This window comes from Danio rerio, chromosome 16 (genome assembly GCF_052040795.2).
Source record: "Danio rerio strain M-AB ecotype USA chromosome 16, GRCz13ab, whole genome shotgun sequence".
In the NCBI taxonomy this organism is placed as follows: domain Eukaryota; kingdom Metazoa; phylum Chordata; class Actinopteri; order Cypriniformes; family Danionidae; genus Danio; species Danio rerio.
Genome location: NC_141036.1, coordinates 35991231 through 36006247, shown reverse-complemented (window position 1 = coordinate 36006247; position 15017 = coordinate 35991231). Strand labels below are relative to the sequence as shown.

The window sequence follows — 15017 nt, the reverse complement described above, 5'->3', positions numbered from 1 at the left end:
AAGTTCAGCATATCGCCATGGAGGAGAAAGTACTATAACTCAGCCACACAATGTCCGATCTGCCTGAAAATTAATGTTCAATGAGATTCCTTTGCAAATATTTAGTTAGTCATACGCCACCTGCTGACAGAAGAAAGTTTGGCATAAATCAGTGAATTTGGCAGTCATTTATATATATATTGTCCCTGTCATCCTAAGGCCACTGGGTGGTAGTGAGCCTGGGTGCGAGGTCTCTTTCATCTCTGCTTGTTTCCTTTTGTTTTGTTATTTTTATTGATTCTTGCATTTTATAGTTGTCTGTATATTTCTTATTTTATTTTTATTTTTGCTTTACTTTTACATTTTTTATTAAATAATATATAAATTAATATATTTAAATGAAAAATACAAAATAAAAATATAAATTAAATATATATATATATATATATATATATATATATATATATATATATATATATATATATATATATATATATATATATATATAATTGTTTTTAGATAGATGTCTATATTTTTTATTTTAAATTTAGTTTGATATATATAAAATAATTACTCTAGATTGGCGACTAACCAGTCATATTCTTTTTTTTTTTTCAGAAAAAATGAGGATGTTTATGAGAATCTGGGCGCAAAGGGAAAGAAAGACGTCAAAAAGCAGAAATCTGAAGAGAAGAAGGGTGGTGGATCTGTTAGGAAACGATAAAAATAACAGAAAAATAATTTGATTTAATTTCGCTTCTTTGTTGTACAGCTTATTTTGAAGTACGTTTTCAGGTGTTTTACAGTCAAACTGTTTAAAAAGAAAACTGAGCCAAGGCTTTTACAGAGATTATCAAACAAATCTGGCTGTTTTTTAGTCTATTTGTTAATTTTTTTTTAAAAAGTGTTAAGTAAAAAAAAAAACAAAAAGATTGTAATCGTAGTAAATCATCGATTTGTTCTCAGCTTTAATAAAAGTCCTTTCCAGAGTTTTTCCTGGCCTTTCTTTTTATTTGCTGTAATAAAATAGAGGTGTGTTTGCATAGAACGTTGAATTTTCCGGGATGTTATTGTAAGGCTGAATGGAAAGACTGATGTCCTGGAGAAATGATATGCACAGACTCTGGCCTGAAGCCAGAGAGAGGGAACATCATTCACATACACATCGGGGTCAAACATGGCCCTTGATCACTGGACCCCATACAGCACTGACCCCAGTTAACATCGAGGCACAGCAGGGGAAAACATTAGGAGAAATGAAAGAGCATTACAGATCACCACATGAGCAACAGAACAATGAATGCAGATTTAGACTTTTCAATGACTTGTCAGATTTTTCTGCTTTCACTGGCAGATTATATATTTAATTATTTGCCTTCAGTCTTGATCATAAATACCAAAAGTGAATTCATTTTCTGTTTTTTAACCCTTTATTCTAAAACCCAAGCAAAAATGATGACGTACAATGATTGCATAACTTTTTTCATGCGATTTTGTGTTGCCTTGCCATGGGCCCTACAAATACTAAATAATTTAGTTATTTCTCCATTGTAGGGATTCAAATTTTATTTACATGTTTGCATTGTTAATTTTAATATTCTTTAGTATCATCTAGCACTTTTGTTATTCATTTTGACATGTCAGGTTTTTCATTTGACAGCATGTTGCAAATCCTCACAACTCAAACACATTTTTAAAAAAACACGCTGCATTTTCTCACAACACAAACAAATTAATAACAAGCTCTGCATTTTCTTGCAGTTTTCTTTGAAGGCATTTTCTGCCTTTAAAATTCTTCTCTTGGTTTTTAAATCTCTAAATGGCCTGGCACCTGCTTATCTGTCAAACATGTTGATTGAGCATCAGCCTGGTTGGTCTCTTCGGTCATCTAACCAAAGATTGTTATGTATCCCTTATTTGAGGCTGAAATACAGTGGTGACCGTGCCTTCGCAGTAGCTGGCCCTAGGTTGTGGAATGCTCTGCCCCTCTTTATTAGATTGGTGTCATCTCTGTCTGTTTTTAAATCTAGGTTGAAAAATTACCTCTTTGATTTGCCATTTTGTCTATGAAAATTGTCCGTTTTAGCTATAATTTTATATTTTTCTTTGTTGTGAGGTTTATTGTGCATTACATTGGTCAACCTCTGGTCGTGTTTAATAGTACTATATAAATAAAATTAACATTGACATTGACGATGCAAACAATTTTACGAAAACGCACTGCATTTTCTCACAACACTTCCAAATAGCACGGACCACAAGAGAAATGTTTTAAGAGGAACCAAAAACTCACCTATCAAAGATCAGCACAGCGGCGTTTGTCATGTTTTTGTGTACTCTTGAAACATGTATAGGCTATTGTGTTCCGTTGCTTTTGCAAGTGTGAGTTTGTGCTGTGAGAAAATGCAGCGCATTTTATTAATTTGTTTGCATTGTGTGAAAATTTTTCAATGCAAACGTGTTTGTTTAAATGTGTACACATTATGAGGATTTGCAGAACATTTGCTGTCAAACGGATGAAGATCTTTTCTTAATTTGCTGGTGTTTTTTGTAATTGCACCTATTTTCTTAAATTGCACCACATTACGCTCTAGGATACTGTAGCATGGCCTATTATTATTATTATTAATATTTTAAACATGCCTTTATAGTTTTTGTAAAATGTCAATTTTAATTTGAGTTATTTTATGTATGAAATAAATCTTGGTCTAAATATACATTAGATGTGATATCGCAGATGTGAGATTTCGTGAATTAAGAACTTTTAACTGTTCAATTATAAATTTGTAAGACAGATCATTTGAAGAAGAAAAAAGAGATTGCATATGGTTTATGTAACAGTGTTAAACTTTTTTGACATAACAGTCACTGATCACAATATATAGGCTAACTGCTTTCTTTTCTGAGAGACTAAACGCCTAATGTGCATATTATTACAGGGGTACATTAACAATAACTAACTATTGTTATTGTTATCATGCGAGCATTTAATATGTTTATTGTAAAATTTAACAAAACCTCAGGAAAAAGAAACTTTACCCCGTCCACCTGTAGCACCTCCTCTAAAGCCTGAGGAGCGCATTCCCAAACTGGGGGCTCGGGAGGCTGGATTTGGCTCGGTCCAGATTAAGTGATCTTCTCTGGGAGGAGTCACCGCTGCTTTTTGCTTTACTTACGGAGGGCAAACCGGAGACCATTCGTGAAGCTCATTGTGAAGCCGAACATCACGGAGTAAACTCTCGGAAACACCAAGCCGCGGATTCTGCTCTCCACACCTAGCGTGCTGCTTGTAGGAAACGGCTTCAATCGCGCGATAATTTAACCAAATTAACCATCATACAATGAGATAGAGCTGCCTGGAGACACGGATAGAGATCAGACAGATACCCAGAGGAACAGTGAGCACACTAAGCCCTATATCACATAAAGTTTAGCTGCATTCGTGTCGATTTGAAACAAAAGGAAAATAGACTGAAAGAGAAAATGTCCAAACCTAATTACACTGGCGTTTACAACATGATTTCCCAGGATAATTTTGAAGAATATCTGGCGGCTTTGGGTAAGCAGAAATGTTTTTATATATTTTTCTCTCTCTCCCAGTGACTCTGATTGTAACCTGATGCTTGTGTTGACTGTGTGCCTTTTTCCTCCTGTCCTCACCTCACTGTGAACCTGATGATGGTGGTAATGATGTCTTCTTTAATCTGGGCTTAATGAAATTCAGTCTATCATCTTGCCCTGGGGAAGAAAGACTAAACGAGATCCTAGCATTTTTTTTATATTCAACATGTCTGAGTTTTAAACAGAAAAAGAAAAATAGTGTAGCCTAATCACACATAAGGAGCTAAGTTTCTAAAAAGACAAAAGGTTACATAAAAATGCCTCATAAATCATGCATTCTGTATCAGATTTTCTGGATTGGTTTGTTTGACTTAATAAAAAGGATGATTTAGCCAAAAATGACAAATCTGTCATCCTCCACTTTCCTCTGTTGAGCACAAAAGAAGATACTGTGAAAAAAAAGTTGGGGAAGATCAGCCATATTGGGTAGGAACAAAAAAACAAATAAATGAATACTAGTCAATGGAAGTTAATGGCTGTTCCCCCCCAACATTCTTCAGAATATCTTCTTTAGAAAGAAATTCATAAAGGTTGAGAACCACTTGAGTGTGAATAAATTAATGTAAGTGTTAAAAGTGTATATACGCATTTTATATAAGTATTTATTAAAGTTGATTTTAATAATTTTTATATAAATATTTATAAGTATTATGAAAAATATTTTTGAAATAAAAGTTTGAATCCAAACCAAATTAAAACCTTTTCATTTACCATTATTTACAGCAATAAATATAGTTGAAGGTTATGTAAATGATTTACTTGTGTTTCTTTTTAGAATAAATGCTTATGAAATAAAAAATTTTGGGTGAACTATCCCTTTAAGTGAATAGCAAGTTATTTTTCACTGATAATATTTTCCTTTATTGTTAACCATTGCAATCTTATCACTGAATCAGTTAGTTGGAATTGAGGTCATTATGATTCATTATAAAAAGGAAAATGATTCAGACTGACTCTACTGTAAGGAAGAGATATAGTATAGAAAGATAGCATTTTTATATTAAAATAATTCATTATAATTAGGGCTACAAAATATATTGTTCCAGCATCGATATATCGCAATGTAAACATTCGCAATCACATTTGGTAGTATGCGCAATGTTGAGTCCGGATTATAAATATCATTTCACATGTGCTTTTTGAGGCCCATGACTGTGTGAAGGGTTTAAAAGCATTCAGGCGTAAGAAATTGTGCTGTTTTTAACTTTGACAAATTAATAACGATACATTCTATTGAATTGTTTGTAAAACAAAGACTATGCAGTATTGTTTTACATTGGATTATTCAATTACTGAATACCTGAATACTGTAAGACTCCTAGAAAAAAAAACTGTTTTTATATAATCTGTAATTATACGATTAATTTTATAATTTTATACGATTATACGATAAAATTAAATAATTTTTCTTTACTGAATTTATGCTTTACAGAATAAAACAAATATTGAGATTGTAACTATCAGGTTCTGCAGGTGGCGTTTTTCAAATGTGAACTGTGTGTAACTGTTTTGATTTCTTCATTAACATGGGGTTAACGTTCTCAAACATGTAGTTTTGAAGAGTTTTAAAGTGGTCTATTTATTTTAAATATTCATTTTGGAGACTCTGTACACAAAAAAATGCTGCTATAAGTTAAATTTAAGTGTTTTATGTAATTATTTATTAAAGTTAACTTTAATCATCTTTATATAATATCTAAAAGTAGGGCCTGGCGATTTGGCCAACAATCAGAATCTCGTTTAATTGAACATTTAACTTGATTACGATTAATAAACGATTATTTTATTTATTTATAAAAAATTTTTGCCCTCATAGTTTACTGACAGGGTGTGTACAGTAAATATGTTCACATATTAAAATTAAGAGATTTTTTTAACGAAGGGTGGATTACTTAATGTTAAAATAATTGAGAAAGCACACATCTACTACTAATGAGTATTTATCGAACATCAATGTTGAAATGAAAACACAAATTGCCAAAAATGAACAACCACTTTTTTCCTATAAAAAAGTGAAAATGAATAGCCACTTTTTCCTTTAAAAAAGTGAAAAGTAAATAACTTGCATTTTTTTTTTTAAACAAAATTAATTATTTTTAATGTTTTGAAAAAAAAGTAGAAAATAAGCAGTATCTCTTCTAAAAAATAACTTTGGCATATCCTGTAGACCTATATAATATTGTAAACAGTGCTTTTCTTGAATCTTCTCTAAACAAATATTCGTTCACATTCACATTCGATACAAATAAACGTTCATAATAATTTTATTGTAAAAATATGCTGCCTGAAGACATCTCTGCCGCAGCATCCAATCATTGTCAGTGTAGTGCAAACATGCGTTGTGTAGTTATTTTTTTAAGAGGTACGCAGGTATGTGACCGTGTGAAGGCTACGTTCAATGCAGAAGTGTAAATCAGCCTTAACAGAGCGGGGTTATGTGATTCTACATGTTGTAGGGAAAGTAGTTGAAAAAATGTACCTTGAAAAATTTGATTGATTATAGGTTCTGACTTTAGATCAATCGACTGAGCCTTATCTAAGTATTATAAAAATACTGTTGAAACAAAAATTGAATCCAAACAAAAGCAAAACCTTTTAGTTTAATTACTGTAGTAAATATAGTTGGAGGTTATTTAAATGATTTAATTTCTTTCTTTCTTTCTTAATCTCTCTTTGTCTCCTCTTTAGATGTTAATTATGCACTGAGGAAGGTAGTCTGTATTCTGAAACCCAGCAAACACATTGAACACGATGTGAACACTGGCAGGATGAAGATAAAGACCGTCACCACTTTTAAGAACTTCGACATGGACTTCACTTTAGGACAGGAGTTCACTGAGGACCTGGGGCCAGTCGATGGGCGAAAGTGCCAAGTGTGTTGGGCTCTTTTTTTTATACACTATATCTATTTTGTATTGTAATGTATTGGTGAGCAACCTAGGCCCCTTTAAAAAGTAACAAAAGAAGGCAAAGAAAAGCCCTGTGGGAAAGTGTGGTATGTGTGGTGCTAATGGATAATGATCTCCATATGTTTCAGACTACGGTGGACTGGGACGGTGATAAATTGATCTGCGTGCAGCGAGGAGAGAAAGAGGGCAGAGGCTGGACACACTGGTTAGAAGGAAACATCCTCCATTTGGTAAGCAGAGTTCAGGAAAACTGCTTTTACACAGTATGTTTTTGGAGAACTTTGTAAAGTTAAATGTAAAACTGGACTAAAAAATCTGTAAGGGTTTTTTTCAGTTAAAGAAAATATGGGAGTGGAGTCCAAAACTGAGCTACATTCATACAAATATACTTCCTTTAATGTTTTAATGATAGCTTTTCAACTTAAAGGCACAGTATGTAGGTTTCGTCACTAGAGGGCGTCTTTTCACAACAAACCATTTAAACAGAGTAGTTTGGTGACTGAGTGTGGAATTGTATGAGTTGTCTTCATTACATCCTATGGGACAGAACTCATGTTCATGGGTGAGTTAAAGTATTCTAAACATATTATTTTCATGGTTTGAATTAGAATAAGGATGAAAGCCATTTAAGTGAAATGAGACCATTCATCAAGCAATTGCTGATGAGAGACGAGTGTGATGTGGCATGAAAGAAGCAGAGCTTTAATATGCCAGTAAACCGCCTCCAAACGTGATCATGCAGCACTTTTTTCATCATAATAAATGCATTTTAAGGTCCTGTTCTGTGATTTTAAGATGCTAATAAAAAGCACTACACGTCTCTCTTAGTATTTACATGATTTATACTTGTAAAAAGCTGGTTTAAAGTAGAGAAAATACAGTTTGCAAAATTAATTTGAAAGTTTTCTATTATCAATAAAGAATTATATAATATGTAGAAAATTTGATTAGCTTGATTTATGTCTTCTACCAGATCAATTTGGTTTTCAAAATGCATCCATTCACATGTAGTTATAGTTGAAAGAAAAAATGTGACTCTCCTTGCTTTAATACAGATTAAATAAACTGAGAATATTTGTTTTAGAGTTGAGATACATCATTTAAAAGCTGACATTCTTAGCTTTTAGCAGACTCATTATTCAAGTTTGTTGAAGTTACAGTTCATTTTCAATTTCAAATCAGACTTCAATGAGAGAAAGTGACAGCAGACGAGCATCTTTAAAAATATATTATTATACAAAAAACACACTTTGATTTTATTATGAATGTACACAAGTGTTGAAAACACTTTAGATTTTTAAATATGTATGCCACTTATATGTATGACAAAAATATTTCTTTTGCACTTAAAATGGCTCATATCGCTGGCTATAGAGTAGACTGGAGAGGGTTTAAGTATATTTCAAGAGTTCACACTTAGCTGATGATTTACAATAAGCTTGTCTGGCATGCTGTCTTGAGAGAGAGCCCTGAGTTTAAAGGTTCACGAAACCCTCAAGTACTTTTTTTTTGAGATTTTAACAGATTTGTGTGTGTTGAGCGTCATTTAAGACAATGTTAGCACCTGTTAGCTTTAACTGTGTGAAAAAAATGGATAATTTTGAGCTTTTGTCAGCCAATTTTAGCTTCTGGGGTTAAAATGATTTTTGGGGCGGGATCAAAATTGGCGATGTAGCGCAAAACTGCAAGTGCAAAGATGACGCATCGAGTTCTCATTATTATTCATAGCGGAGTTTTCTTATCCTATGAGAAGAGCCTGCTTCTTGATTATTCATGGCTGCACGTGCTTTCCGTAGGCAAGACAGACCTGCCAGTGCCAAGCTGTGAGACACGGACCCACGGCACACAGTATTTAGTAGTTTATGAAGGGTTGTATGTGTTTGTTTCCATGATCTACAGCACAGGTTTCAAACTCAGTTCCAAAAGGGCTGCAGCTCTGCACAGTTTAGTTCCAACCCTAATTAAACACACCTGATCAAACTAAATGAGTCCTTCAGGCTTGTTTGAAACCTACAGGTAAGTGTGTTGGAGCAGGGTTGGAACTAAACTGTGCAGGGCTTCGGCCCTTGAGTTTGACACCCCTGATCTACAGGGTGTAGAAGCTGTTTGTGTCCAGCAAGCATTTTTGTCGGGAGAGCAGTACGAGAATTAGAGAATGGTGGACTTTGTCTTTTATCAGAAGTTCGTTTACATTTAGACACATGGCCATGCTGCTGTGTTTGCCTAAATCCTCTAAATCAGTGGTTCCCAACCTGGGGTCCGCGCCCCCCTAAGGGGGGCGCCAGAGTTCACAAGGGGGGCGCGGGAGAGGATAAGTGTTGAGGTAGAAAAAGGCATAAAATGCTCCACTATTATACAGGGCTGTACAATTAATCCAAAATCCGATTTCGATTTCAAACGATTATAAAAAGCATTAATCAAGATAAACAATTATATGCATCATATACCGCCCCCTTTCCAGTTGTATGTGTTGCGAAAGACCGCGTGCTTATGTGTGTGTGCAACACGCACACGCAGTCAGAAGCATGCGGCCGGTCAGCATTCGCTCTCATTCGCACCCTGAGACGAGCAGAGGAGCGCAGACATCTAGTCATCTTAACGTGAGCGCTTTAATGGTCAAATAGGTGTCAAAACGCGGTGTTTAGTGATTATTTATATTAACCCTCATTTGTGTAATAAACAAACGAGTTGAGGATCAAAAGACGTGAAAGAGAAACCATTAAAGAGACAGTGTGAAATATTCCCGCTGCCGCCTGTTTTTATTATCATTAATCAAACATAACAAGAAAATGTTTCTCTGCTCTTGACTGAAGGATTTCTGTAGCTAAAGTGTTTTTCTTACAGTGGAGATGCTTAAAGCACAGTTTGTTTTATATTTTTATTCTATTGTATTTATTTCTCTTTCCTTTGCAGGGTGGAAAATAACTGTATATATACACTTGAAGTCAGAATTATTAGCCCTCCTGAATATTAGCAACCCTTTTCCTGGCCAATTTCTTTTTTTTACTTATTTCTGAACATAATAGTTTTGATATCTCATTTCTAATTACTGATTTCTTTTATCTTTGCTATGATGACAGCACATAATATTTTACTAGATGTTTTTCAAAATATAAGCATTCAAATTTAAGTGCAATTCAAAGGCTTAATTAGAGTAATTAGGCAAGTCATTGTATAACAGTAGTTTCTTCTGCAGACAATCAAAAATATATATTGCTTAAGGGGGATAATAATATTGATCCTAAAATAGGTTTCAAAATATTTAAACCTGCTTTTATTCTAGCTAAAATAAACCAAATAAGCCTAGAAGAAAAACAAATATTAGAGGAAATACTGTTAAATTCCTGGTTCTGTTAAACATATTTTGGGAAATATTTATTAAAAAAAATTCTCAGGAATATATGTATTTTTAAGTACCAAAAAAAAAATAAAAATCAAAACACACGCTTAAAATTCCAACATAATAGTAAAAATAATTAAAATAAATAACTCTAAATAATTTTTTACATTTTGCTCACTTGCGCAATGTGCTTGTCCAACTTCTCGTAAAGGCAAAATCAAAACAAAAATGGCAGACAAACGTCAATGTAATGATTCTTCAGAGGCGAAGAAAAAGATTAGACAGTATGACAAAGTCTATAAATACACATAAACACACACATACAGTAATATATATATATATATATATATATATATATATATATATATATATATATATATATACATATATATATATATATATATATATATATATATATATATATATATATATATATATATATATATATATATATATATATATATATATATATATATATATATATACGGTACATATGTGTGTGCGTGCGTGTGTATTTATATGGTGGGGGGGGCTCCAATGTTTGTATATGTTCATGGGGGGGGCCCCAGAGAAAAAGGTTGGGAACCACTGCTCTAAATTACCAACAGGGCTAATGGTTAAAATAGACAGGGCAAGAGACCTGTTGCACTGAGTCTGCATTCAGACCTATGATTCAGACCCGGGGATTAAGGGAGAAATCCTTATTTATAGTGTTTATATAAGCAGGATTATCTTTATAATGAAATAAATTGTGGTTATGTGTATATAAATCATATGATTGAAGGATCGTGATTAGCTAATGCAGGACCGGCTGTGGCCAATCAGAAGCACTTGAACATCTTGAAATTAGGTTATAAATAAACTTCACTTGGTGTTTCTTTGTTTCCTATAAAACCAAACAGGAAATCTATGGTGTATGTTATCATTATCATTATCGTTATCATTCTTCAAAACATAACTACATAAATCAGCTAAATATAGAAGGCATTTTTGGGTACTTCAGTGAAAAATTGTACATGTTGTGCCTTAATTAGGTTTACCTAATGTAAATATTTATTCCATGTTATTGTCTTTTACTTTTGTCTTTTCATATTGTTTTTCCCTGTGGTCATTATAAAAGTTGTGAGAAAAGTGACACTTTTAAACAAAGCTTTTGACTATAACTACAGTACTACACCAATTCGAGGTTAGTATTTTGTTTTTAAAGACATTAATACTTTTATTTAACAAGGACACTTTGAATTGATCAGAATATACAACATCTGTTTAAAACATTTCAAAGAAATATTGTTCTTTTAAAGAATATAGAATTTTTTGTTAACACTTTATAATATCTGCACACTATAAATAATTTAATAAGCATTAGCAAATAGTGAATTCATTATCTGTTAAGCATTAACTCTACATTAATAAATGTTAGTAAGCAGTTTATAACTGCAGCTACAAATGCTCTATTCTTGACTTATAAGCAGCTATATAATGTGTTTAATGAGTGTACTTTCATACTTAGTTAATGATTTGTTTTTCATTACTAAATTAAGTATCGCATTATTTACAAACCATTTGTATTTAAGAATAGTTGAGGGTTTTTAGGATAATTTAAAATGAGTTAGTAAATAATTAATAAACTATTGAAATCAACGTGTATATGTCTTATTATGTAGGCATATATTAATGGTTACTATATGTATATTAATAAATGCTTTATTAACTCAACTTCATCTAGTTTTGTGACCTAATCTAAAGTGAGGACTATTCATGTTTTATAAATCCCTTATAAATGACAATTAAAAGCTCAGGTAAATTCTAAACAGGAAAAAAGACATTATTCATTCCTATTCATTTAAAGATATACAAATGAAACTGTACTTCAAATGAAAAATAAATAATTACAACCTTATCTAAAATAAAATCACTGTAGAGTTTAAACATTGCATCTTATTATAATGTTAAATTATCATATTGTTGTTGTTTTATCCAGTTTTATGTCATATTTTGACACTCCTGTTATTCAGCATTGTTTAAACTTTACAGTATTTTACTTTTTAGAAAAGATTGCAAAGATTATTGTTAATTTGATTCTGAGCCTTTAATAGTCATTTATAAGGGATGTATAAAGCATAAATAGTCCTCACTTTAGATTAGGTCACAAAACTGCATGAAGTTGAGTTAATAAACCATTTATTAACATATTAGTTAACTATTAGTATATGCCGGAATAATAAGATATATAAACGTTGATTTCAATAGTTTATTAATCATTTACTAACTCATTTTGAATGATTCTAAAAACCCTCAACTACTCTTAAATACAACTGGTTTGTAAATAATGCAATACCTAATTTAGTAATAAAATATAAATAATTAATTAATTATGAAATACACTCATTAAACACATTATATAGGTGCTTATAAGTCAAGAATACAGCATTTGTAGCTGCAGGTATAAACTGCCTACTAACACTTATTAATGTAGAGTTAATGCTTAACAGATATTGAATTCACTAGATACTAATGCTTAGTAAATGATTCTTAGTGTGTAGTTATTATAAAGTGTTACCAATTTTTTTTATTTAAAGTAACATTTATCATCTTTTTTTCAACGTTTATAACCAGAGATGCTTATTAACCTTCAAATCAGCAGAAGTAGAATGATTACTGAGGGATCATGTGGTATTTCACAGTACGAGTGTTTGTACTGCATCTCTGTTGAATAAATGCAGTCTTGATGAGCGTAAAATGCAAAACCAGGCTTTTTAATCATTTCAAAATGCACTTCTTTTTCATTGATTCTTTTAGCAGTTCTTTTCTTTTAAACAAACAGTACATTCATTTTAGGAATAGTATAGTTCTCATGGTCTAACATGGTATTCAAAGCTGTATTCACAAGCACAATGGTGAGAAAATCTTCTCTGAATGTCTTATTTATTGCATTATTCCAGACTGAAGCTGTAACCACTAGGCCGCTTCTCTGAATCTCTTACAACCTTCATTTCATTATACTCTCTGTCTCTCTGCAGGAGCTGAGGGCTCAGGGTGTCACTGCCAAACAAGTCTTTAAGAAGGTTGAGTGAGGATGAAGAGAGAGAGAGAGAATCAGAGGGGCCATTGCTGGGGGGGGTTTGAGCTGAGTTTATTTCTTTGAGCCCATGGCTCAGAAAAAGGCTGGATTGCCACAGTTTTTTTTTCCCTGATTCAAAACAAATCGTATTTAAATGAAGACCATAAATGAAGAAATTGGCACCCGCTCTATGATGTTTCAGTTTTTTACCCCCGGAGTTGTGATTGAACTAAAACAATAGCACGACAGCAGCACCCTGTGTGAACATCCATCAATGGTACTATTGTAAAATGTGTATCTGAAAAATGGCACCTGAAAAATTGTGTTCTGCAGATATGTTTACATAAGTTGAAGTCATTAAAACAGACAGTGGTTGTTCAATCCAAAGTTGTATTTAATGTCTAGTAATCTGCTACTGGATTTGTGCAAATGTTATGAAATAATCAAGTCGTGATTAATTTGCAGTTGTCAAACATTGTCTGAAAGTGTCAAAATTTGTAAGCTCTGAAAAGAATGACATGTCATTTTATTTGTCAACTCTAAAATACAAACGTTTATATTCATCCTGTTGTCTTAATGCTTTTCTTACTTATTCTTTTTTTATTTCTGACTTAAGGAATACCAATAGCAACAAAATAACACGCATACAACTGCATTCAAAAACTACTTATTTAAAATGAGCTGAAACAACTCAAGGGTTGTGTTTTTTGATGGACAACTTTTTTATGAAAAATTTTATGTCCAGTCCACCTAAATTTGTAAAAATCGATTGTGTGGAACCCAATGTTTTTACAGCTTGTTTGACTCTTTTTTTTTAAATATTATTTGTATGTTGTAAGGATGCATTACATTGATCAAAAGTGACCTTAAAGACATGTTAAGACATTTGTTAATAAAATTTAAACAACCACACATCCACACCATTTGAGGTGCAGGTAAGAATACATCAAAATTATGTGAGGAGGATAACACTTCTCTGCAAGCGAGTGTGCAGACATTGTTACATTTTTGCTTCAAATAAATGCTGATTTTTTTATTTATTAAACAATCATGAATAATAATTGTATCTGCTATAACATATTTCAACATTAATAGTAAAAAGAAATGTTTCTTTAGCAACAAATAAATATATTGGAAGGATTTCTGAAGAATCATGTGACACTGAAAACGACCATCACATTGATTTGCTATCACATGAATAAATGACATTTTATAATGTAGCTGCAAGCAGCAATGATGGAACCAAGCATTTATTCCTTCTAGTTGCCTATTTGTTAGTCACCAAACACAATAATGATTATTATTTTTATTTATTTATCTTGTTTTTTTGTTTTTGTTTTTTTTGTCGATATCTGATGTTTTGCTGAATGCCACTAAATCATCTTTTGTTGCACTTTCGGAAAGTCTCTTATAATATAGTTAAGTTATAATTATAATCTCTACTATTATATATCTCTACTATTCTTAAATGACAGGAAGAATGTAATAGGACTTCCTCCTAGGTTCTGGCAATTTTAAATAATAAAAAACATTAGATTGACAAACAGTTGTTTTAGAAAATATCTGTGCAACAATAAGATTTGTTAGGTTAAGTTGTTTCAGCTCAAGGCTGCATTTATTTGATCAAAAGGAGCTAGAAAACAACTTGGTAGTAGTAATGATCACCAGGGATTTAGGCTTTGCAGATTGCTGAAAAAACATGCATTACCACCCGGATTATAATTCTTCACCTTTGATTACACACATACACACAGCTGGGAGCTGCTCAAGACGTGATCAATCAGACTATATAAACTGCTTAGTTTGACACTCACATTGCTGAGTCTTGTTTGGTTTACACCCTGTAACTATTTTCCTGTGTCTAGTCTATCCATGTTTGACCCTTGCCTTGTTTTATTGTTTATTCTGCCTGCTGGCTGTTTTTGATCATTTGCCTGTTACCTGACAACGCTTTAATAATTCTCTACATGCATCTGTTTGTCCTTGTTCTGACCGTTGCTTGCCTGCCTTTTGTTCTTAAACTGCACATGTATCTGTTGTCCAGCACCCTTATGTTACAGTAGTATTGTGAAATGTTTAAATTTAAAATAACTTTAAGAACGAATTT

General features: G+C 32.4%; 2 protein-coding genes across 6 annotated transcripts in view; both read left to right on the top strand.

Moving 5' to 3' along the window:
- Positions 1-971, top strand: part of ptpn6 (protein tyrosine phosphatase non-receptor type 6) — a 37602-nt gene extending 36631 nt beyond the window's left edge. The window contains 1 exon segment of one of the 2 annotated variants that reach the window (NM_199960.1): positions 598-971. In NM_199960.1, the coding sequence (NP_956254.1) occupies positions 598-703 (106 nt within the window). In that variant the 3' untranslated portion in view covers positions 704-971. 2 annotated transcript variants of the gene reach the window in all.
- Positions 972-3174: 2203 nt separating this feature from the next.
- On the top strand, positions 3175-13473 carry rbp5 (retinol binding protein 1a, cellular). 4 transcript variants are annotated; one of them, NM_199528.5, is given in 5 exon segments: positions 3179-3538; positions 6289-6473; positions 6638-6739; positions 12870-13069; positions 13104-13473. In NM_199528.5, coding segments are annotated over 4 exon segments (417 nt in total). In that variant the 5' UTR covers positions 3179-3462; the 3' UTR covers positions 12924-13069; positions 13104-13473.
- The last annotated feature ends 1544 nt before the right edge of the window (positions 13474-15017 follow it).

Bases quoted from the DNA above. Each gene is read 5' to 3' on its own strand.
- rbp5 (XM_087285059.1), top strand. From the start codon at position 3,463: ATGTCCAAACCTAATTACACTGGCGTTTACAACATGATTTCCCAGGAT. The intron at 3,539-6,288 runs GTAAGCAGAAAT...TCTCCTCTTTAG, and splicing joins AGAATATCTGGCGGCTTTGG to ATGTTAATTATGCACTGAGG. The intron at 6,740-12,869 runs GTAAGCAGAGTT...GTCTCTCTGCAG, and splicing joins AAGGAAACATCCTCCATTTG to GAGCTGAGGGCTCAGGGTGT.